A 24,689-nucleotide genomic window follows, 5' to 3' on the forward strand; every position below is an offset into this window, starting at 1 on the left:
ATCATCACGTATAATTAAAAAATATATGGCACCAGGGGTGGAGAATAGATGAGATGGGAGAGTGTGGAACAACGCAAGATCGGCTGGCAAGAACTGGCAATGGAACAGAGCAGAATCAGTTTCCTCATCAGATCAACATATGATGTTCTCCCATCACCACAGAACCTACACCTCTGGGTGAGTGAGGATCCCTCATGTCCTTTGTGTTCATCACCTGCAACATTAAGGCACATTTTGACAGGATGTAAGGTGGGTATTAGCCAAGGACGGTTTACGTTGCGCCATGACCAGGTGCTGCAATGTCTGGCTTTAGCATTGGCAGACAAGTGTAACCTGACCAATAAGTTGCCACCAGTTCCATCAAAGCATTACACACAAAAATCAATATTCCTCCGTCCAGGAGAGCAACCACCAAGAAAAGGTGTTAAAACCAAGCCTCGCCCAGGACAACTGGAAGCTGCTAGAGACTGGAAGATGCTGGCAGATATTGGTCAATGGCTTATTTTTCCACCTGAGATTGCCACCACTAACCTTCGACCAGACATTGTCTTGTGGTTTGGATCAGCACGCCTTGTTCATCTGGTAGAGTTAACAGTGCCATGGGAGGATGCTGTGGATAAGTCATATGAGGGGAAGAAACTTCGGTATGCTCAAGTACCTGCTGAAGCGGAAGAGCGAGGATGGAGAGTCCAAGTTTACCTAGTGGAGGTGGGTTGACGAGGATTTGTGGCGTACTCTACAACCCGGTTTCTCAGAGATGCCGGGTTCAGTGGCCAAGAGTTGCGCCACACAGTGAAGGTCTGAAGCAGCAGAAAAGAGCAGCAACTGGCTGTGGCTGAGATGGAAAGATTCTGGCTGGGGATCTCAAGCACAGTAGAAAGAAAGCAACGCTGATGTACGGGTAAGTAAGCTGGGCTGAATTGAGTGGCGGACTGAGGGGGGTGATGCTGGGACGCCAGAATCACTGTTGAGCCCTCTTGAGGTGTTGTGGGCTAGTCGACGAAACACAGAGGACAGAAGGTGCCCACTTGAAGACCCCAGAGATGTACCCTACTTAGTTCAATCCAGACGGTTGTCATGCTGATGTGGTGGGGAGACTGCACTGTGGTTGATCCCCGGAGCCAGCATCGCAGCCGTTGTGTGTGCTGATGCGCTGGGGAGGCAAAATAAGTTGATCCCTTTAGCCAGCATTACACTTCAGCCATTAACACCAGACAGAAGGATATCTACATCAAATGATGGAAAGAAATGCAAATGGATGGAGATGCAGATGGATCACATTAGTTTACTGTAATGTCGTCTTAGTTGATGCTTATCTTGACGAGAGCCGAGTTCAAATCAGCATAAAGTTTTAACATCTACTCTCATGTAATGGAAATCATGGTCTGTTAAAACAACAGAAAATATCTGTTTTTAGGTTTTTTTTAAAGTTAAGGTAAACTGTCATTTTATAAGAGAAGGCAATTTACTTTCACTGTTTGCCATAATTTTACTGTTGAATTTACTGACTTTTTTTACAGTGTATAATAGTCTATTTTATTTTTATATACAAGCCTGTTGCTGTCTCTGCTGGACCTAGCAGCCATCAGTTATTTTGTTTTGTATAAGGAATGCACTGGGGAAAATATCAGTAGGAGAGATTTCATCTTGAAGCTAGCCACAGAGCTTCAGCAGAAACATTTGGCTGCTGTAGCTCAATCTGGACTCGGTGCTGCACCGACTGACACACGCAAGAGAAAACACATTTTGCTTTTGTTTTAAACAAAAAAAAATATTTTCATTTTTTACAGTTAAGTATGAACATATACCTGTTTGCAGACTAGTTTCTTTTTAAATGCTTATTTTATTATAGCTTTTCATTTTTTGTAGTGCTTTATATGAGGTAAGTTAGAAAATAAACCGTTTATGATTAATTTTTCATTTAAATACAGCATTTCAGCTGTGTAGATGTTTGATACAATGTGCTTGAATAAAACGTTTGAGTTGTATCTGAGTGTCCCCGAGCCTCCCTTCCTAGTAGAAACAGCCTTGCCAGTGACACTACCCTGTCACCGGGTATGAAACCAGGATCCTCCTGCTGCAGACAAGACGTTAGATTAGGAAAAATAACTGTAAAATGTTGTACACTGTTTTTTAAAAAAAAAAAAAAGTTTGCAATAGAAATAAACAAAAGAAAAAACATATTTTGTCTTTGATGAAGCCTACTGTAAATATTTCATGCATTTTGGTAGAAAAACAGTAAAAAATGGAGAGAAACTTGACGGGTTATACACAAGTCCTGAAAAATCAGTGGTTCAGCAGTTACAAAACTGGAAGAACGTCAAGAAAAATGAGAATTCCACAAACCAGCAGTAATAGTATCTATAGTATAGTATAGTAATAGTATCAATGATTTTGTATCTGTGATCCAACAAACTAAAACACCTGTACATCAGGAGCTGGATTCAGCTTATAGAGAAAGAGTGGGAAAAAAAAACAGGAAGAAACTGTTTATCTGAATAACTCCCAAGTATTGCTTATTATAGTTGTACTCTTACATTTACAAGCAAATGTGTTCCAAACTGCACTGAAAGAAACATTTCCTTAAGTATGTTATACATTTGTTAGGGTCAGGTGGGGTTACAGGGAACCTTTTATGTATCTTGAAGCATTTAGTGAACCAGTCAAGGCTAGATCCACCCCTGTTAATCACTAATTGATTGGTTTTGTTCACTGTTAAATAAACCACAATCCTTCAAGTTATATTCTACAGTGTGTACGGGAAGGGGGCAAGTAGATTTTTGTTCTTGTTTATTTTTTTATTTTTTTTCAAAAATTGCACAACCCTGTGGCACAATGACACATCCAACTGTTTATTATAAATAACTAAACAATAGTGCTACACTGGAATACGTGGCCATTAAGTAATGTTTTGTATGACCATTGCACTGCTATTGAGTTCTGATTCTGTCTGTCATAAAATTAAGTTAATTTTTTTTCATTGGAGGTTAGCATTTCTTGATTATTTATGGTGCCATAAAATGGTAATTTAGCATATACAGTAAGTCTGTAAGTAATGATCCTCAGGGAAGGGATCTAATTATTCTGTCCTGGTCCTGCTGCATACACAGCATGACCTGCATTATTTGTCATGGAGAGGGAAGATATTGCATATTAGAATTCATTAAAATCAATATCAAAAGCTCAACACAATATAAATATTGAATATATTTTCTTTAGGCAGAGTCTAATTTATTAGCCCTCATTATCTATTTGTACCTTGTTCTATTTTATAACTTAGAAATTAAAGCTGATGAAAAATTGTTTAAGTGCTTTATAAAACATACGCTCTCTGTTTTTCATAGGTATTCCAGTGGATGATAAAGTTAACATTTTCATCAACAGTTTTGGTTCAATTCAGGAAACAACAATGGTAAGACTTACTTTATATGGTTTATTATAGCCACAGCATAATTGTTTTAAAAAAAAAAAAGTTTGTATAAGGTGTGACAAAGTGTGGGTCACTGCTCGAGGGAAGACACAATGCGGAGCCTGTGCCCTATTTTTAAAAATAGCGAAAGGAAAATGTAGTCCTGCTGGTTAAGCCCAACCAGCCGAACTACATTTCCCAGAATGCCTGGACTTAGAATGGCCAGTCTGTACTTACACAGGGTCGAGTAATTGCTTTCACTTATGTTAAAAGGTCAGTGTTTAAGCAAGGCTAAAAACCCGTCTCAGTTCTCGTTTTGTGCTAGGCTAAAGCTGAGGTGCTGAAAAGACCCCCACGAACCTTTTGTACAAGTTAACCTTTGTGTTATCAAATCAATATAAGGTTTGGATGTTTGAAGTGTCCGGTAAGCAGCTTAGTTGCCCGGTTATTACTTGGCAAAACTTCACAGTTTAGTTAGAGCTCCAGGACAGAGATAGGCTTGTTTTTTTTTTTTTTTTTTTTTTTTTTTTTTTTGGTGATCAAATTTTTATTTGAAAATGAGAAATACAATACAGTAATTCAAAATAACCAAACATTCCCATTTTCTCCCCATACCCACCACCCCTACACATGACCCAAAGAATCCTCATCAGACATTGAGAGCTGAGGACTGGTTTCTCAGCAATTTAATAGTATCTGTGGCAGCTTCCCTGGCCTGTACAGTCCCCTCCATGGCCCCATGAACCCAAGCGGTAGAAAGCTCCATAGAAATAATGTCAAGGAATGCAAGGGTCCGTTGACACTAGGATAGGGGAAGCAGAGGCTGGCAGCGCAGGGCTATCACTTTCTTAGCAGCAGTAAGGCCATTGAGCCAAATACGTTTTTGCCATACAGACAGATCCAGTGTTGACTCATCATTCAACAAAAGGACTAAAGGGGAACAAGGAATAGATTTCTTGAGTATAGTGGATAAAGTTGAACAAACTCACCCCCCCCCCCCCCCCCCCCCCCCATGTTCAGCATATTATGTAAAGCATGAGATGAAAGACCTATATAAAAATAAGTACCTGGTAAATTATATTATAAGCCGTCTGACAAGAGCAGTATTGTGAAAAATAGGCGAGTGATAATACCACTTTGTTCGAAGTTTAGTGAGTTTTTCTACCGAACACCATACTGTGATCAAATAAGAGATTATAGGACTGTGGTGGAGTGTCCCAACCCTTTGTTTATTAGTGTTTTATGTTGTATGTAGGATGTTAATGTTGGTGTTTATGTACAAAATACACTGGAGATAAATATGGGTTACGAGCACAAATGTTTAAAATGTATATTTGTATTTAGGCATGATGATTACACAGCACTTCATGTGTAGGTAAAATAATATGTGAGTACGGGGAATTGCACTTTTATTAATTCACGTGCAGTTGTACCGAGACTCCAGTTGAATGATTGATTAGCAATCGAGTCTCGGTACAGCTGCATAAAAGCTGCATGTTTTCATTCTCTCAGGGTTGTGTGTTTGTGAGTGGAGAATGGGAGAGAGAAGGAGAGTAAAAAAACAATTGCTACAGCACGCTGGAAGTGCCAGCATGGTACTTGTTTGTTGGGTTCGTCCACGTTTGTTTTGTCTGTTTGTTTGGCTAATGCACCCTTTGTTTTGTGTGTTTTGTTTAAATCTTTTTTTTTTGTTTATTATTATTTCATAAAACTCTGTACGTCGTAGTGTCACAGGTTCACCGCCATTCCTCATTGTTTGGGGTCTGTATTTCATATGAACTTAGAGATTGTCGATTGCAATTTATCCCAATATTCGATAGGAGGAGGGAGTGGAAGCATCTAACTGACAAGATTGATATGTGGGAATACATTCATTTTTATTATGGATATACGGGCTTGGCAGCTGCATCCATTTGTTTAAGTCCACTTTGACCTGTCTGAAAATCGTATTAAAGTTAGAGTCCAGTCGAATGTAAAGTTGGGTGAATTTATACACCAAGATATTTAAAATGCTTGACTACATGTGTAATTGCGGGCAAAACTATATCAGTCATTGCAGTTTTCAGAGGCAACAGGGCAGAGTTACACCAATTGATTATATATCCAGAGAGAGCACTGAAATCATTAAATAGAGCAAGTACATGAGGGAGTGATTGGGAGGCATTTTTAATAAATAATATCACATCATCAGCATAAAGTGAGATGCGATGTTGCGTATTCTTGATACTAATAGAAATAAAAGTAGTAGATTAGCAACTGCTTGTGCGAGTGAAAGAGAACAAAGGGGAGAGGTCAGCCTTGACGAGTGCCTCTGGAAAAGGCAAACTGTGGAGAACATTTGGTACCTGTGAGCACCATCACCGAGGGATTCGCATGTAATTTTATCATTTTGATAAACTGTGCCCCTAATCCCATGTATTCTAGGATAGACCAAAGATTTTATTCCAGACAGTCAAAAGCTTTTTCAGTGTCTAGTGAAAGGACCGCACATGGGGCTTTGATGTCCATAGCCATATATATAAAATGAAGGAGGCGGCAAACATTATCTGTCGCCAATCGAGTCTTAATAAGTCCCGTTTGATCATGATGGATTCATTTAATCATGTACGTTTCAAGTCTACGAGAGAACACCTTGACGTATAATTTAACGTCTGCATTTGTCAATGATAGAGGACGATAACTTGCACAGAGAGAGGAGTCCTCTTTCTTCAGCAATACAGATATCATAGCAGTATTAACATCTCTGCGAAAAGAACCCCTCTCTATAGCCGGGTGCACCATCTGCAGCAGCAAGGGTCCCAGCTGATTCTAGAATGTAAGAAAATAATCATGGGGTATGCCATTGGAACCTGGAGATTCGCCCTTTTTCATATCTTGCACCGCCTCTCTCACCTCCAGAGATACTGTATCAGAGACACTATATCATCTTGCATGGTCGTTATTACGAAGCCTTAAAGCTAGTAGGTGACTGTCTCTGCTACCATGAAAACTAATAATTCTGTCTAGCCTTATCTGAGTAACAGATTGAGATTTTTCTTAGCAATATCTAATATGAGTGCAATGCTTTCAGACAAAGCATTCTGTAGAGTATGTTCTAAAAGAGGTAATTGGCTTCCAGCTCAAACAGTATTTATTGAGATTACAGGCAAACAATGAAGCAGAGTCTAATAAAGCCCTTTATTGCGCCCCATAAGATATGAGGATCATTCACTGAATCACAATTAAAGTCAAGAAACTCATCCAGTTTAGATTGGAATGAAATACGAAATTAATTCTGTAATAAAGTAGTATTAGAGCGCCATTGTTTAGCTCTATTTGGAATGCCATCGACTTCTAGCCTATAGTAGTTAGCTCTGTGATCTGACAATTATATGTAAAATTGTGCGGAATAGAGGATGCCAAAATCTGAGTACTCCCCGCTGCATACTCTATCTAGCAAGAGCTGAGTTCACCACCGCATTCATGTCAGCACCAATAATAAACTAAAGTCAGACAGCTCTAATAGTAATTTAATAATCAATGAATTAAAAAAGTCTGGGTCAAACGTTGTTGGGACGTAAACTGAAACAAAAGCAATTTTTTTTACCCAAAGTGCATGTTTTTAAATAAGTTATTCATCCCTCCCGATCTCACCCATCTGTAAAAAGTACGGCCCAATAAAATCAGTGAGCCTTTTGTTTTATTATCTGCAGAAGAGGAAACGGGCATGTAAAAGTGTCTGTTAGCAAATCTAGGAACGTCTTGTTGTTTAATTTGAGACTCCTGTACTATGGCAACATGTATTTGATTTTTTTTCTACGCAAGAGATCAAGACAGCAAACCCGTTTGTTGGGAGAATTAAGCCCCCACACATTCCAAGGCAACCCCTTTATATCAGTGCGTATCAAAAACAAATTGAGAGATCAGAGATCGATATGCAAGATAGTGAAAAATAAATATACGGGAGAGAAAAAAAAACAATGTCATGCAAGACCCTATCAACTATTCCGTCAGGTTATACCAAAAAAAACACAGCAGTAGTTTCGAGATCCGTCTCAACACCTCCATGCCAGAGGTCGCCACCAAACCCCTTTGTCCGTACCCTTCGACGAAAACTCCCTTTGCATGGTGGTAAACTTTGAAGCAGTCTCTAGACCCGGTATAATATAAGCTCAGAATACTGACGAGTGTGAGACATGGACGCCTCGACAATGGAGGTCAGATCCGAATCGACTGTGCTCTTCTCCCCCTTGCATGAAGAAGAGCTCTCTCTTTTGATGAGTTTGACATCCTGGTAATGCCAGACAGCCGAAAGTAGAAAAAACTAGTAAGAAAAAAATATAACAAAATAAACGAGGGGCGGCAAGGAGAAAAGCTTCTACGCAGCCATCATTCACAAAGGTCATGGGACTCCCCTCATTTTGCTTATTTTTTGTTAGCATTTGTGAAGTTTACAGGCACCAACCTGTTTAAAAGACAACTCCTCGGCTGGTATCTTCTTTTGCACTAGAAAATGGGCCTAGAAAGTTTGGAAGGAAGCCGACAATTTGTCAGCCAGTGCCACAGTGGATACAGTAAACATCTGAAGAAACTGAACAAACTTCAGAGTTGATTCATGTGGTGTAAAAATTATATAAAATCAATAAAAGTAATCGGAACTTTGTTATGTAACTAAAGCCCAGAGTACACACAGAAACATTTACATAAGTGTGCAGTATTCTATTATTGAACATTATTGTACTATATATAGTTATTATCAGTAGTGATATTTTAAACAGCTATTTGTTTACAATTATTTCTCCATTGATTGTCCATTTTCGTATTGTAAAACACGTTACTATATGCCTTGTGCAAAAGATTTAATTAATGTATTTATTATTTGAATTTTTAATAATCTGAAGTGTAAATGCATTTTTCAGATTTCTTTACCCTAGTTTAAAACACTGCTCGGCGTTTGTACAGGGCAATTCTTATGAATTTTCTTTCGGTTGGGGAAAATACTTTTTTTTATTTATTTATTTGTGTTTAGATTAATAATTATATCCTTAAAAATCTGTAAAATGCACAGAATTGCTTCATAAATATATAACTTGTTTTGTTGTTGACGTGTATCTGTTGACCGTTGACCACAATAAGAATGTCGCTTGAAGATGGCGTGAAAGGTGCAGGAAAGCAGCATGGTGATGGTGTGAGGAGTGCTGAAGGATGCTACTATTTAAAGAGGGGTTGTGTAATACAAGAATTATATATATATCTATATATTATATTATATATATATATATATATATATATATATATATATATATATATATATATATATATATATATATATATATATATATATATATATATATATCATAATATGTTTAGGTAGGACTGAAGACTGCTTTCAAATCAAGCTAATATAATCTTGTAGTTTCTCTACAAATATCATATAATGAAAAACATGTTTACATTTCACATAATACAGTAGTAGTACAGATAACATAGACTTATTATCAATGTATTTTATATAACTTTTTGAGTTAAAAAAAAAAATCAGTATTAGACCGAAATCTGTATAATCCTGAGCATGATACAAAGCTCCCCTGTACAACTCTCCTCGGCCTCGGCAGCAGCTGGGATTGTTCATGGGCTGCTTGACATTTGTTTCCATCTTTGAGTTTCATACTGGCGCCCAACAAAAAACAATTTTCAGTGACCTTCAGAAATGTTTGACATTTAATGTCGAAAAACATTGAACAAAGGTGAAGAAGAGGGTTAGCGTTTGCCATTTGAAAGATTTAGGGCTTCTGAAAAGGGATGAAACAGCTCATTTATTTTGACTAATTAAGGCTGTGACTTGAGAGGTATTTTGGAATGTGGGCCCTAATTTAAACCAGCGGCCAAGTGAGGCAATTTGGGTTTCTTAGCAGTGCACCTGTGACCAAGGAAGGTGTTGATCCAACTCTACACATAAAGCTTATTAAACCATAGCTACACAGCTGTATATTAAGCAGTGGAAACAGCTTAATTTTATTGTATAGGTTTGAAGTCCTTTGAATTTTTCAGTAACATCTGCTGTTTATGGATCCCCTTGCTGACCTGTGTGTTCCTAGATTGCAGGGTGGTGGGATACTGTATGTAGTAGGAGTAAAAAAGCTAAGTTATCAAAAGTGCCCAGTCATTTAAAGTGGAGATATCAAAAACACAAGCCAAGTTTCAAGAAACCATTGGGGCAACCTTGCCCAGCACAAAACAAATAGGCACAATTGTCAAAGCGGTGGGGGCCAAGGTTGCCCCAATTGTTTCAACTAACATGGCTTGTGTTTTTGTTGCAAGTTCGATCTGCTTTTATTGTGACTGAAAAACACTTGTTGCATACTGTCGTATTGTGATTACGCAAGAATATCACAAGGTTGCAATCGTGTTCCTTCTGACCGGCATTCAATCAGCTGTGCTTCATTAGTCTGGTCATTAGGAAAAATAAACTGAAAAGACATTAAACAAAACAGCAGGGAGCACTGTGGACTTAAGTTCTTAGGCTGCATTCACGCTGGGACTATTTCAAACGGACTCAGTCTGGTTCGTATGTAAATGTATCGATGTGCTTGCTGTTCACACTTACCTGAGAGCAAAGGGGCCGAGTTCATTTGGATGTGAGTTAAAGTTTTCAAGTGCACTCGGTTTGTTTATATTGTGTATAATATCCTGCAAGGCGTATTGAAAGTTGGCAACTATTGATGTATTGCTGTGGTTTTTAATATAGCATGTTTTAGATTCTTTTATATATATATATATATATATATATATATATATATATATATATATATATATATATATATATAAATGTGTGTGTGTGTTACCATCCCATAAACTTAGTGTAGCAGTCAACAATTCATTTTTCAGGATTCTTATGAATTAATGCTATGAATCCAGATTAAAAGCAAATACGTAAAGGGAAAGTTTTTTTTTTTTTTTCTGTTGCTTGAAATGACCACAGATAAACTGCAACTTTAGCAAACTGCACACAACTACAGAATTAAGTCTTGTACACAACTGATTTTTTGACATTCTGTCCAGTGTAGGACAGCGATTGAGACTAGTTTGATAGATGAGGTTTCAGTCGACTAATCATGCCTAACTCAACATAATATGTTGCCAAATAAAAAAAAGTTACAGGCAGAGGAGTTGCAGAGTTCAGAGGCAGTGCATAAAGAGGACATGGTTTGTTGGATATTTACTTTTAAAACACAAAATGCCGGACACATTTTATCAATTTGTATTATACATTAACTGTTATGTATTTATTTATCGGTTAACTGTTAAAACGTTCAACTATTGCATCCCTAATGTGAACGCACCCTAAGAATTAAAGGCAATCTGAAATTATACTAAAATGAATATAGCAGGCTGCATAAAAAGTGCGTACAGGTGTAAATACCCCACACCTTCATCCAAAGTGCTTCAACTGTTGGATCTGTCTTTGTTATTCTAACAACTCTGTTGCAGCAGAAGCTATGTTATTTGCAACACTCTGGACAAATGATCACCACCCATGGTGTTGAGCAGCAATCCTGCACAGTGGAGATCAATTGATTATGGACCTTGGGAACTGGGGTAAAAAAAAAATAGAATCAATATATTAAAAATGAAGAGAAACAGATAAGCATATCAAACTATGTTTTAATTGAAAGAGCAAGCATGAAGATGCCCCCCCCCCCCCCCCCCCCCCCCCCCCCCCCCCCCTCCCCTCTCCTCTCTCTCTCTCTCTCTCTCTCTCTCTCTCTCTCTCTCTCTCTCTCTCTCTCTCTCTCTCTCTCTCTCTCTCTCTCTATATATATATATATATATATATATATATATATATATATATATATATATATATATATTTAGAGAAATTCTGACAATCTGTGAAGAAACCCCTTTCAAAAGAAGCCTTCATTTTTGTTCCAGGATAAACTGGTTTACAGATAGCCATTTTCTTTTATTTTTTTATAGAAAAGAATTAAGTGTAGGGTAGATGCTGCATTACAAAATAAAACAGATGGAAAAACAACAATTTGAATAGCAATCAAATACTGTCCACCACAGTAAATTTTAAAATTATATGTTAATTTGTAAGGAATTGAGATAATAAAATGGCATTTTCCTTCATGTTATGCAAGTAAAATAATTAATTGCAATACAATTTTCTTATCAATTTTTTCAGTCTGGGAATTTAGACGTTTTGGGGTAGCTTAGCACCGAAGAGCTATAAACACTGGACACTGTCCATAACTTTAAAAACAAGGTACTGATAGACACTAGCCGAAATGTCTATAGTGTTGCTCAATAGTTTTAACTTGGCAAAGGATATAACTACATTATCATTATGTTCTTTCTGTGAAAATATATTGTATTATAAATGGAATGTTTATCATTCTCTTAACTCATTAAAATTATTATTATTATTTTGTTGGTGTAATTGTTTGAGTGTCTATAAACTTTCACTTGCTGTATTTTAAACAGTTCTTTGAAAAATGAACACCAGTGTATCATTTTAACCCTCACTAAAAAGGTTCCCTGAATTTGTGGTTGGGGGGCTACATTAACCCTATGAAATCAGCAGTTTCCTTTCAAAGTTTTTGAGTCAATAGTGAAACGATTTACTGTACATACAGTATGGTGTGTTTCTTTAAGTGCTACCTCCTTTATTACACCTCACCACTACAAATGGAGGTGTACTGTACAACTATAGTATGTGTTAAGGTTAACTTTTATTTTCATTGGCCAGTTTGTTGAAATATACATAATCTAACTTGATGTATTACAATAGATGTAATTGGCTAACATTTTTTGTATCTTTTAATTTGCCAATAATGTTCATAATCTGTGAAATTACTTACAGGATTACAGAGTAAACATCTTCCTGAGGCAGCGGTGGAATGATCCCAGGCTCCGGCTACCAGCTGACTTCAAATCAGATGCTCTGACTGTAGATCCAAAAATGTTCAAATGTCTCTGGAAACCTGATTTGTTTTTCGCAAATGAAAAGAATGCCAATTTCCATGATGTCACACAAGAAAACATCCTGCTGTTTATCTACCGCAATGGGGATGTCCTTCTGAGTATGAGGTTAGTTTCTAAGGTGCCTGGAGGCAATGGTAGAAATGGATGGCTTTAGTGCCTTGTTCCATAAGGGTGTGTATATATACAGACGTGCTCAAATTTGTTGGTACCCTTACAGCTCATTGATATAATGCTTCATTCCTCCTGAAAAGTGATAAAATTAAAAGCTTTTTAATCATGTATACTTGCATGCCTTTGGCATGCCATAGAATAAAGCAAAGAAGCTGTGAAAAGAAGTTAATTATTGCTTATTCTACAAAGGTATTCTAAAATGGCCTGGACACATTTGTTGGTACCCCTTAGAAAAGATAATAAATAATTGGATTATAGTGATATTTCAAACTAATTAGTTTCTTTAATTAGTATCACACATGTCTCAAATCTTGTAATCAGTCATTCAGCCTATTTAAATGGAGAAAAGTAGTCACTGTGCTGTTTGGTATTATTGTGTGCGCCACACTGAACATGGACCAGAGAAAGCAAAGGAGAGAGTTGTCTGAGGAGATCAGAAAGAAAATAATAGACAAGCGTGGTAAAGGTAAAGGCTACAAGACCATCTCCAAGCAGATTGATGCTCCTGTGACAACATTTGCAAATATTAAGAAGTTTAAGGTCCATGAAACCGTAGGCAACCTCCCTGGGCACAGCCGCAAGAGGAAAATTGACCCCAGATTGAACAGAAGGATGGTGTGAATGGTAGAAAAAGTAACAAGGATAACTGCCAAAGAGATACAAGCTGAACTCCAAGGTGAAGGTACGTCAGTTTCTGATCTCACCATCTGTCTCTTTTTGAGCGAAAGTGGGCTCCATGGAAGAAGACCCAGGAGGACTCCAATTTTGAAAGAAAAACATAAAAAGGCAGACTGGAATTTGCTAAAATGCATATTGACAAGCTACAATCCTTCTGAGAGAATGTCCTTTGGACAGATGAGTCAAAACTGGAGCTTTTTGGCAAGTCACATCAGCTCTTTGTTCACAGATGAAAAAATGAAGCTTTCAAAGAAAAGAACATCATACCTACAGTGAAACATGGAGGAGGCTCGTTTATGTTTTGGGGCTGCTTTGCTGTGCCTGGCACAGGTTGCCTTGAATCTGTGCAGGGCACAAAGAAATCTCAAGACTATCAAGGCATTCTTGAGCGAAACATACTGCCCAGTGTCAGAAAGCTCTGTCTCAGTGACAGTTCATGGGTCCTCCAACAGGACAATGACCCAAAGCACATAGCTAAAAGCACCCAAGAATGGATAAGAACAAAACATTGGACTATTCTGAAGTGGCCTTCTATGAGTCCTGATCTGAATCCTATCTATGGAAAGAGCTGAAACGTGCAGTCTGGAGAAGGCACCCATCAAACCTGAGACAGCTGGAGCAGTTTGCTCAGGAAGAGTTGGCCAAACTACCTGTTAACAGGTGCAGAAGTCTCATTGAGAGCTACAGAAAACATCTGATTGCAGTGATTGTCTCTAAAGGTTGTGCAACAAAATATTAGGTTAGCGGTCCCATCATTTTTGTCCATGCCATTTTCATTTGTTTTATTATTTACAATATTATGTTAAATAAAAAATCAAAAGCAAAGTCTGATTTCTGTTAAATATGGAATAAACAATGGTGGATGCCAATTACTTTTGTCAGTTTTAAGTTTTTCAGAGAAAATTGTGCTTCGTTTTTTGTGGAGGGGTACCAACAAATTTGTGTTTGTGTGTGTGTGTGTGTGTGTGTGTGTGTGTGTGTGTGTATTCCAGTTGCTATATTCAGTTAACCCAATTACCCACATAACAGGACTTATCTTTCTTCCTTCCCCACGTACCAAAGTGAACAATTTGGCCAGTGTTTCCAGAGTTGTGTGTCATAATTGCCATATTCAATCCAGAATTTGTTCATTTTTTTGTTTTTTTTTAACTCGTGGGCAACTCATTTAAAGGAACAGGCCTCATATGTGTGTGTGTGAAAAAATGCTGTAAAGTAAGAATGCTTTCAAAAATAGACATGTTAGTAGTTTATATTTATCAATTAACAAAATGCAAAGTGAGAGAACAGAAGAAAAATCTACATCAAATCAATATTTGGTGTGACCACCCTTTGCCTTCAAAACAGCATCAATTCTTCTAGATACACTTGCACACAGTTTTTGAAGGAACTCGGCAGGTAGGTTGGCCCAAACATCTTGGAGAACTAACCACAGTTCTTCTGTGGATTTAGGCAGCCTCAGTTGTTTCTCTCTCTTCATGTAATCCCAGACAGATTTGATGATGTTGAGATCAGGGCTCTGTGGGGGCCATACCATCGCTTCCAGGACGCCTTGTTCTTCTTTACGCTGAAGATAGTTCTTAATGACTTTCGCTGTATGTTTGGGGTCGTTGTCATGCTGCAGAATAAATTTGGGGCCAATCAGATGCCTCCCTGATGGTATTGCATGATGGATAAGTATCTGCCTGTACTTCTCAGCATTGAGGAGACCATTAATTCTGACCAAATCCCCAACTCCATTTGCAGAAATGCAGCCCCAAACTTGTAAGGAACCTCCACCATGCTTCACTGTTGCCTGCAGACACTCATTCGTGTACTGCTTTCCAGCCCTTCGGTGGACAAACTGCCTTCTGCTAAAGGCAAATATTGACTCATCAGTCCAGCGCACCTGCTGCCATTTTTCTGCACCCCAGTTCCTGTGTTTTCATGCATAGTTGAGTCGCTTGGCCTTGTTTCCACGTCGGAGGTATGGCTTTTTGGCCGCAAGTCTTCCATGAAGGCCACTTCTGACCAGACTTCTCCGGACAGTAGATGGGTGTAGCAGGGTCCCCTGTTTTCTGCCAATTCTGAGCTGATGGCACTGCTGGACATCTTCTGATTGCGAAGGGAAGTAAGCATGATGTGTCTTTCATCTGCTGCAGTAAGTTTCCTTGGTCGACCACTGCTTCTTCAAAAGAGCTTGGACAGCACATCTGGAAACCCCTGTCTTCCTTGAAATTTCTGCCTGGGAGAGACCTTGCTGATGCAGTTTAACTACCTTGTGTCTTGTTGCTGTGCTCAGTCTTGCCATGGTGTATAACATTTGACAGTAAACTGTCTCTAGCAACCTCACCTTGTTGGCTGAGTTTGGCTGTTCCTCACCCAGTTTTATTTCTCCTACACAGCTGTTTCTGTTTCAGTTAATGATTGTGTTTCAACCTACATATTGAATTGACGATCATCAGCATCTGTTTGGTATAATTGTTTAATCATACACCAGACTATATGCCTACAAAATCCCTGACTTTGTGCAAGTGTACCTTGAAGAATTGATGCTGTTTTGAAGGGTGGTCACACCAAATATGGATTTGATTTAGATTTTTCTTCTGTTCACTCACTTTGCATTTAGTTAATTGATAAATATAATCTATTAACATGTCTATTTTTGAAAGCATTCTTACAACATTTTTTCACACCTGCCTAAAACTTTTGTACAGTACTATATATATATATATATATATATATATATATATATATATATATATATATATATATATATATATATAATCACACACACTAATGTGTGTACTAATGAGTGTACTATAACTCCATACACACCGCATTATAAATTTCATCACTAAATTCCATGGCAAATTGCCATTTTATTTATTTCTTATAAAAACAAAATGAGTGACATTCCACCCATTTTCTTCAATATTTTCAATATTATTTGGAGATGAGACTCCAGCCACCTGGTACAGGACCAACTTCCACAGTGATCAGTCATCCCACCTGAGAGAGAAAAGTACCAGTAAGTTCTACAGCAGACACAAAAGAGTAAACAAGGCACAGCTAAATAAACAAGAAAACAAAAGAAACTCAAAAAACCCTACAACATGGGTTAAGACTGGCATGAAGAAACATTTTCTAAGGAAGTAAGTACAGAAAACCTCAGCAGCTTTTTGGGGGACTTTTATACCAGTAGAAGTTGTTCAGCTTGCGACCAGTATAATTTAGTCTCATAGTTTTTTAGTGCTGAGAGCTGGAATAAATTAATCAAAACGATTTAAAAACATAAACATGAAAAAGCTATAGTAAATCTTATAAGAATCCTACCCTTATGCCTCATGGAACCAATCAAATTATGTTTTATGACAAGAGGTATGAAATAAAAGCTGATTTAATATGTTGGCCAAGTTAGTAGTATTTTTTTTTTCTTTTTAGAATGTTTTATATCTAGTAAGTTTAACCCTTAAACCGCTGCTGGTAACTTTTTCTATTCTACCAAATAGCAACAAAAAATAAAAACCCGGTAGGAGTCGTACTGCAGCTGAGCATCATAATTACCTGGCTCCTTTGTATATTACTACAGCAAACTAATATACACTATAACTATTTTTTTAACTGGGGGAGGACCAGGAGGCTAGCTAGCACTGTAGTATTTTCTGCTGAACTTATGTAAAGGTTACTTACAAAATGTATGTGATTTCTATAGTTATATACTCTTTCGACTTCAGGTGTCTAATATAGTTCATTATCTTGTATTGCAAAGTAAACTGTACGGGGGTCCGAGGATAAAGGAGATAACCTTTTGCCAGATATGAAAGCATAAGATAAAATACTATAAAGATTACCTACCATCTAAAACATTGTTTTAAAAGGCCTAATATCTCTATTCCAGAAAAAAAAAAAGTTTGGGGAAATCCAGCATAACCAGCTAAACATGCTTTATTTAAAGAAAAGCTAAAGTTATAAAATAATAAAGACCACATTGGTAAAATAGACATGTTTTTCTTTTGTTTTTTTGTTAATTATTTTAGCTAACAAAGTTGTTTCATCAATGTATCCACCATGCACATCCATTCATTATATAGGTCTCAAATGTGTAGTTCTGACACATGATATCTGGTACTTCATCAGGTAATTTCCCCACCCCTTTACTGGATTCTTTCTTGTTAGTAACTATTCAGCTGCTTCACCGATTCACCGACATTCTGTCAGCTAGTAACATGCCTGCTGGGATGAAATGACAAAGGAAGTAAAGCAGTAACAGAATTCCTAGAAGGCAAGCCAAATGAGAACTTCCTTTAACCTAGTGTAGAACCAGACGTCTGTTTTAAAATGAAAATACATGTTTGTTTTAACATGTTTTACTTTAAAAACAATTAAAATGCACATTTAAGCCTTGTAGTTTAATAGTTAAGTGCAAACTTGATTAAACATATGGAATCATTTTGTTGGTTCCAATTATTTGAATGCTTAATTTAAACTGGTTTACAGTCAATTTTATGTAGGCACCGATTTCTAGGACGTTTGTAGTGGCATGTCATCATTTCGTGAAATAAACTGGCTAGCGAATTTCAGTGAAGGGACGGGGGGGGGGGGGGGGGGTTGAATACAGCTGCAAACATTTAACTTGTTCCTAATTAAAATTGTCCTTAACCTTTTAGGTTATCTGTGACTCTGTCCTGCCCACTGGACTTAACTTTATTTCCCATGGATACACAGCGGTGCAAGATGCAACTGGAAAGCTGTATGTAAAATGACTTCATTATTATACTACAGTATTATACAGTACTACAATTAGATGCAAACAGATTAATCTAGATCAATTTAAGTTCCCATTAATATTTATAAAAATAGCCTACGTAAAGTGTTTTGTATGTCATATTCTGAGATGTATCCAATCCATACAAGTACAGAATATTACATATATGTTTATATTTTACCAGTCAAGTAGTGTTGTAGTGCTCGGGACATGTTTTCAGTAGTAATTCCATTTTTCTAGTTAACTAAATGTGATTCTATAAGTATATCAGAAATCCAGGTATGTGTGTGCTGCATTTAATGTTTGAATACCTTTTGCTTTCTGCCTCTTGTGTTTTCAGTTGGATACACAACAGATGACCTGCGGTTCATATGGCAATCTGGAGACCCTGTTCAAATGGAACAAATCGCTTTACCCCAGTTTGATATTAAGCAGGAAATTGAGTATGGGAACTGCACAAAGTATTATAAAGGGACTGGTATGTTTTCTTTAAATTGAGTTTAAGGACATATATATATATATATATATATATATATATATATATATATATATATATATAGATATATATATATATACACACACACACACACACACACAGTGCCTATAGAAAGTCTACACCCACTTTCCGCCCCCTTGTAATAACAATCCTAAATTAGCTCAGGTGTAACCAATCGCCTTCAAAATCACACACCAAGTTAATTCAGCAATTCCTGTAGGTTCCCTCTGCTGAGTAGTGCATTTCAAAACAAAGACTTAACCATGAGCACCAAGGCCCTTTCAAAAACTCAGGGACAAAGTTGTTCAAAGGCACAGATCAGGGGATGGGTATGAAGAAGTATCAAAGGCCTTGAATATCCCTTGGAGTACGGTCAAGACGATTATTAAGAAGAAAACCCACCTTGAATCCTGTTTGAAGTGTGCCAAAAAACACTCCTGAGACTCATGTGGCAAAAAGTTTTGTGGTTTGACGAAACTAAAATTGAACTTATTGGTCTAAATGCATAGCGTTATGTTTGGCGCAAACCCAACACAGCACATCACCCAAAGAACACCATCCCTACTGTGAAGCATGGTGGTGGCAGCATCGTGTTATGTTTCTCATCGGCAAGGACTGGGGGACTTGTCAGGATAGAAGGGAAAATTAATGGAGCAAAGTACAGAAAAGTCCTTGAGGAAAACCTGCTGCCCTCTGCAAGAAAGCGGAAACTGGGATGGAAGTTCACCTTTCAGTATGACAACGACCCAAAGCACACAGCCAAAGATACACTGGAGTGGCTAAGGAACAAAAAGGTAAATGTCCTTGGGTGGCCCAGTTAGAGCCCCAACCTAAATCCAATTGCAAATTTGTGGCATGACTTCAAGATTGCTGTCCATCAACACTCCCCAAGGAACTTGACAGAGCTTGAACAGTTTTGTAAAGAAGAATGGTCAAATATTGCCAAATTTAGGTATGCAAAGTTGGTAGAGACTTATCCCAACAGACTCACAGCTGTGATTGCTGCCAGAGGTGATTCCACCAAATATTAACTCGGGGGTGGAGACTTATCCAATTATGATCTTTCAGTTTTCCTAATGTATTTGTTTTTTCTCAATAAAAACTTTTTTTCCCCTTAACAGTGTGGAGTATGGTGTGTAGATAAGTGGAAAAAAATCCTGTTTTAAATGCATGAATCTCTGAGGCACTGATACAACAAAATGTGAAAAAAGTTCAAGGGGGTGTAGACTTTCTATAGGCTATGTATATATAATGTTACATGGTAACAGGCCCCTAAACTGGAAAAAATAAATTCTGACATTAGTTACAAATGATTGTGACCAGCGGTCCAGATAAGGTGCTTACCTAACGTTTTTTTTTCACATTAAAAAAATCAGAAATACGCACTAAATTTAAATTTAATGGGGAAAAATCTGCATAGAAATTTTGCTGCACGGCTTGTCTACCTCCCCTCCCATCTTCCCTAAAACTTCCATTAACAACTATTTCTCCCAGAATACTTCAGTTACTGTCAAGTTAATGTCTTCAGTTACTAGGAAACTACACAAGAAAAACCAACCCAACAAATATTATCCAGTCTCTGGTTAGCCCTGTTGTCTTTGCAGCCAATGACAGTAAGAATAAGAAATATCGAAGCTACACAGGTTGAAGTGTAAACACCCCAGTCCAGCTACAAATTCAACTGGAACCATCATCAGAGGCAACCGCTAAAAAAAGGTGCCTATAATATTAAACAAACTGTTTTATGTACTATTAATGCATTTCATTATTTTATTTATCTGTATAGCTTTATACTGAAGTTTTAACATGTTCACTGAGTTTAAGAATTTAATGTTAAAATATAAGTAACGTAATTAATTTGCAGTCAGTATGATACCTCAAAAAAAATGCGTCGATAAAGAACCTTGTAGAACACATACGTGGTTGTACAGTAGTTCAAAGTAACATTGCAGTTAAAATGGAAGGATCTTTTTGAATGCCTACCCCATTACCATTAAAGATTGTACAGTATTTATCGAGCTTACTCATGACTTCAAGGCAATGTTGCATTTTACAACCTGAAAATACATTTAACTCTCTCAGTGTTAAAATTAGAGGGTAAGTTACTCCCAGACCCAAACCCTTATCTGGAGTGCTGGACGTGACTAACATGTTTTTCATATTGGACTCCTTCCTACGTCACCACTTTCTTCAGTGTGCCATGTCTGTGCCATTTAGTGCCATATTTTTCACTAATTACAGCAAGCACTGTAAATACTGACATAAACCTCACAAAGTTGTATTTTGCATTCAGTGGGAGAAACCAGAGAATTTCATCATATACCTGGACAATTAAGGTATTTTTTTTTGCAGAGAAGAACATACTTATTCAGACGTAAACAGTAGTCCTTCTAAACTCATCTTAGTTCTACTCTCATTATAGTCTTGTGTTTAAGTGTTTTATTTTATACTGTTTTTTTTTTTCCTCCATACATAAAAGGTTACTATACCTGCGTGGAAGTAATCTTCACACTGAGGAGACAGGTTGGATTTTACATGATGGGTGTTTATGCTCCTACTCTTCTGATTGTGGTCCTCTCATGGCTCTCATTCTGGATTAAAAATCGAAACGTTTTGACGACGGTCTCAAGGCGACCCATATCAGTTTAATTGAAAGGGTAGTGATTTACCTTGATTAGACTACTTAGATATAATATAATTATATTATATATTTATCTAATATATAATAATGCGAATAGGAGAAATATGGATATATATTAATTTATAAATAGACAAAAAATTAAATTATCTGTACGCTTCCATCTCTGTAAAGTTGTATAAGTAATATCTCTCTCTCTCTCTCTCTCTCTCTCTCTCTCTCTCTCTCTCTCTCTCTCTCTCTATCTCCATGTTTTCATCATTGTCATGTGTTGATCTGGTCCTGTTATGCCAAGCTCATCTAAAACTCATGTTTCATCTTTGTTACCAGGTCAGTTGTGTGTCGTCTTTTCCGTTTGTTCCTTAACATTCCCATTTGCTGTTTCTTCATACTATAGATATATGGTTTGCTTAACAGTGTAATGCGATGACCATCCACTAAAAAGTACCCCAGCTACTTTGCCTATCCAGTAATGAGAAGAATAATGAACACTAAATGATACCAGAAGTTATCTAATATGTCGAAATCCAAGTCGTGTATTTTTACAGTACATTCATTATTAAATGTGTTCGCATTGCTATGTGTAGCTTTACCAAGCTTGACAAGGTTAAGTACTGTCAAGTTGTGTGTTTCTTGTTTTGAATGTATGGATGTTTCTCCTTTTAAAAAATAATAGTAGTTAAAGACCTGACTAAAACCTTTGGAAAATGTCACAAGGAAGTGATTTAATGTTTGTTTTCATTTAATGCATCATTTTCATTTGACCTTGAACCATTTTCTTTTCAGGGGTCTGACTGTGTGGAGTTTGCATGTTCTCCCGGACAAACTTGAGTGTCCAAAGGAGGCTGTCCGAGGTTTCAAGTACAACAAGTCCAGTGTCATGTATGTGCTGAGTTAACTGGCTTTCCAGTCAGGTTGATTGGTCACTCTAAATTGCCGAGTGTGTATGTATGGTGCCCCGAGATGGACTGGCTTCCTGTCCAGGGTGTAGTCCTGCCTTGCGCCCTGTGTCTGCCAGATTAGACTCCAGCTCACCGCGACCCTCTAAAGGATTAAGCGGTTAATGATAATGGATGGATGGATGTTCCTATAAGATTTACTGTTAATAAGTTAATCTACGGTTCCTATACGGTATCTTGAAAAAGAGTTGCTAAATTAATTATTGCATTCCACCTTTTCTCCAGCGACTTTGATTTTTTACATCGCCATTGTAATTTAAGGGGAAGGTTCACAATAATTACGTAAAGTTTCAAGTAACATAAGAACATAAGAACATAAGAAACAAATAAGAAAGTTTACAAACGAGAGGAGGCCATTCGGCCCATCTTGCTCGTTTGGTTGTTAGTAGCTTATTGATCCCAAAATCTCATCAAGCAGCTTCTTGAAGGATCCCAGGGTGTCAGCTTCAACAACATTACTGGGGAGTTGATTCCAGACCCTCACAATTCTCTGTGTAAAAAAGTGCCTCCTATTTTCTGTTCTGAATGCCCCTTTTTCTAAACTCCATTTGTGACCCCTGGTCCTTGTTTCTTTTTTCAGGCTGAAAAAGTCCCTTGCGTCGACACTGTCAATACCTTTTAGAATTTTGAATGCTTGAATTAGGTCGCCACGTAGTCTTCTTTGTTCAAGACTGAACAGATTCAATTTTTTTAGCCTGTCTGCATATGACATGCCTTGGACACGGAATAATTCTGGTCGCTCTTCTTTGCAGTCTGCCTAGAGCAGCAATATCTTTTTCATAGTTAGGTGACCAGCTCTGAACACAATATTCAAGATGAGGTCTTACTGAAGTGGCATTGTGGAGTTTTAACATTAATCCCTTGATTTAAATTCAACACTTTTCACAATGTATCCGAGCATCTTCTTAGCCTTTTTTATAGCTTCCCCACATTGTCTAGATGAAGACATTTCTGAGTCAACAAAAGTTGATTCCTTCTCCAATTTCTATCTCCCATATGATATTTATAATGTACATTTTTTATTTCCTGCGTGCAGTACCTTACACTTTTCTCTATTAAATGTCATTTGCCATGTATCTGCCCAGTTCTGAATCTTGTCTAGATCATTTTGAATGACCTTTGCTGCTGCAACAGTGTTTGCCACTCCTCCTACTTTTGTGTCGTCTGCAAATTTAACAGGTTTGCTTACTATACCAGAATCTAAATCATTAATGTAGATTAGGAATAGCAGAGGACCTAATACTGATCCCTGTGGTACACCACTGGTTACCACACTCCATTCTGAGGTTTTTCCTCTAATCAGTACTTTCTGTTTTCTACATGTTAACCACTCTAATCCATGTACATGCGTTTCCTTGAATCCCAACTGGTTCATTTGAGAATTAATCTTTTGTGCGGGACTTTGTCAAAAGCTTTCTGGAAATCTAAATAAACCATGTCATGATTTGCAATTATGCTTATATCTAATTTTACATTTGACTCTACCTATGGATTTATATATAGTTTAATTTAACAATGCGGATGATTTTGAATGCAACTAATAATAACATTTGAAAAAAAAAGATCCCAGACTGAATTTAATTGGTTGTCTCAGATTTTTAAGTTAGAACTAACATTTGTGATTTGCTGAAACATTGGTGTAGTTATGAACATTTTTTAATTGGCGTATGACTCTGAAATTTAACAAGCACTGTTGTTAACTGTTGTTGTTAATAATAATGACTTTTTTTTTTTTTTCAGGAATTTTCTCAGTGCTGAGTTTGTCATCTGAATGTACGTCTCTTGCTTCTGAACTCCCAAAGGTGTCCTATGTAAAAGCAATCGATGTCTGGCTTATCACCTGCCTTTTGTTCGGGTTTGCATCCCTGGTTGAATATGCTGTAGTTCAGGTGATGCTAAATAGTCCCAAGAGGATTGAGGCTGAAAAGGCTAAAATGGCAAGCAAAGAGCAGGCAGAGGGAAAAACTCCAGCAAAAAAGAATACAGTAAATGGAACAGGGTGTACCCCTGTTCATATCAGCACTCTGCAGGCAAGTCAAACATACCAAATTAAACAATTTCAGTGTCACGTTGTAGCCATATTAAAGAAGAGACCACACTGTAGTTATTTGTTACAATTGAGTGTGGCTGAATAACGGACAAGGGGATAGTGGGTTGTACAAGTACAATGTATGGAGGAGAATATATATTTAAACCTTAATGAAGAATTATTTTCCTTTTATAAAGCTCTGCATGTGCTTAGCAAAGTGATGTAATTTGGTTCACCCATTCATTCTGTCGTTGGATTTGAATAAGCCCAAGATAGATTCTAAATACCACCCTATAGCATTGAAAAAATATATTTAATTCTAAAACAACACTTTTACATCTGTTAAGTTTGCTGCGGTTTTCTCCCACAGGAGATTTATTAAATAAGTAATAGTCAATAATTTAAAGTCCATACCTGTTATTACTAGCAACATTATCACTGTGTTTATTCACCTATATTGAATATCATTCAGTGCTATAGAATATAAAATGGCTGTTGCATCCGGGTGACTTTTTACTGGACTGCCAATTTGCGTCCAGTGCTCAAACTGCAGTCAGGCTGTGGAACCATCTGCACAGGAAGTGAATAGATACCA

General features: G+C 37.3%; 1 protein-coding gene across 1 annotated transcript in view; it reads left to right on the top strand.

The window, feature by feature from the left end:
• Positions 1-24,689, top strand: part of LOC121295236 (glycine receptor subunit beta-like) — a 34,740-nt gene that overhangs the window by 6,059 nt on the left and 3,992 nt on the right. The window contains exons 4-9 of the mRNA XM_041219669.1: positions 3,345-3,412; positions 12,258-12,484; positions 17,875-17,957; positions 18,313-18,450; positions 20,948-21,107; positions 23,804-24,095. Of these exons, the coding sequence (XP_041075603.1) occupies positions 3,345-3,412; positions 12,258-12,484; positions 17,875-17,957; positions 18,313-18,450; positions 20,948-21,107; positions 23,804-24,095 (968 nt within the window). The remainder of the gene's footprint in view (positions 1-3,344; positions 3,413-12,257; positions 12,485-17,874; positions 17,958-18,312; positions 18,451-20,947; positions 21,108-23,803; positions 24,096-24,689) is intronic.

This window comes from Polyodon spathula, chromosome 2 (assembly GCF_017654505.1).
Source record: "Polyodon spathula isolate WHYD16114869_AA chromosome 2, ASM1765450v1, whole genome shotgun sequence".
Classification (NCBI taxonomy): Eukaryota; Metazoa; Chordata; class Actinopteri; order Acipenseriformes; family Polyodontidae; genus Polyodon; species Polyodon spathula.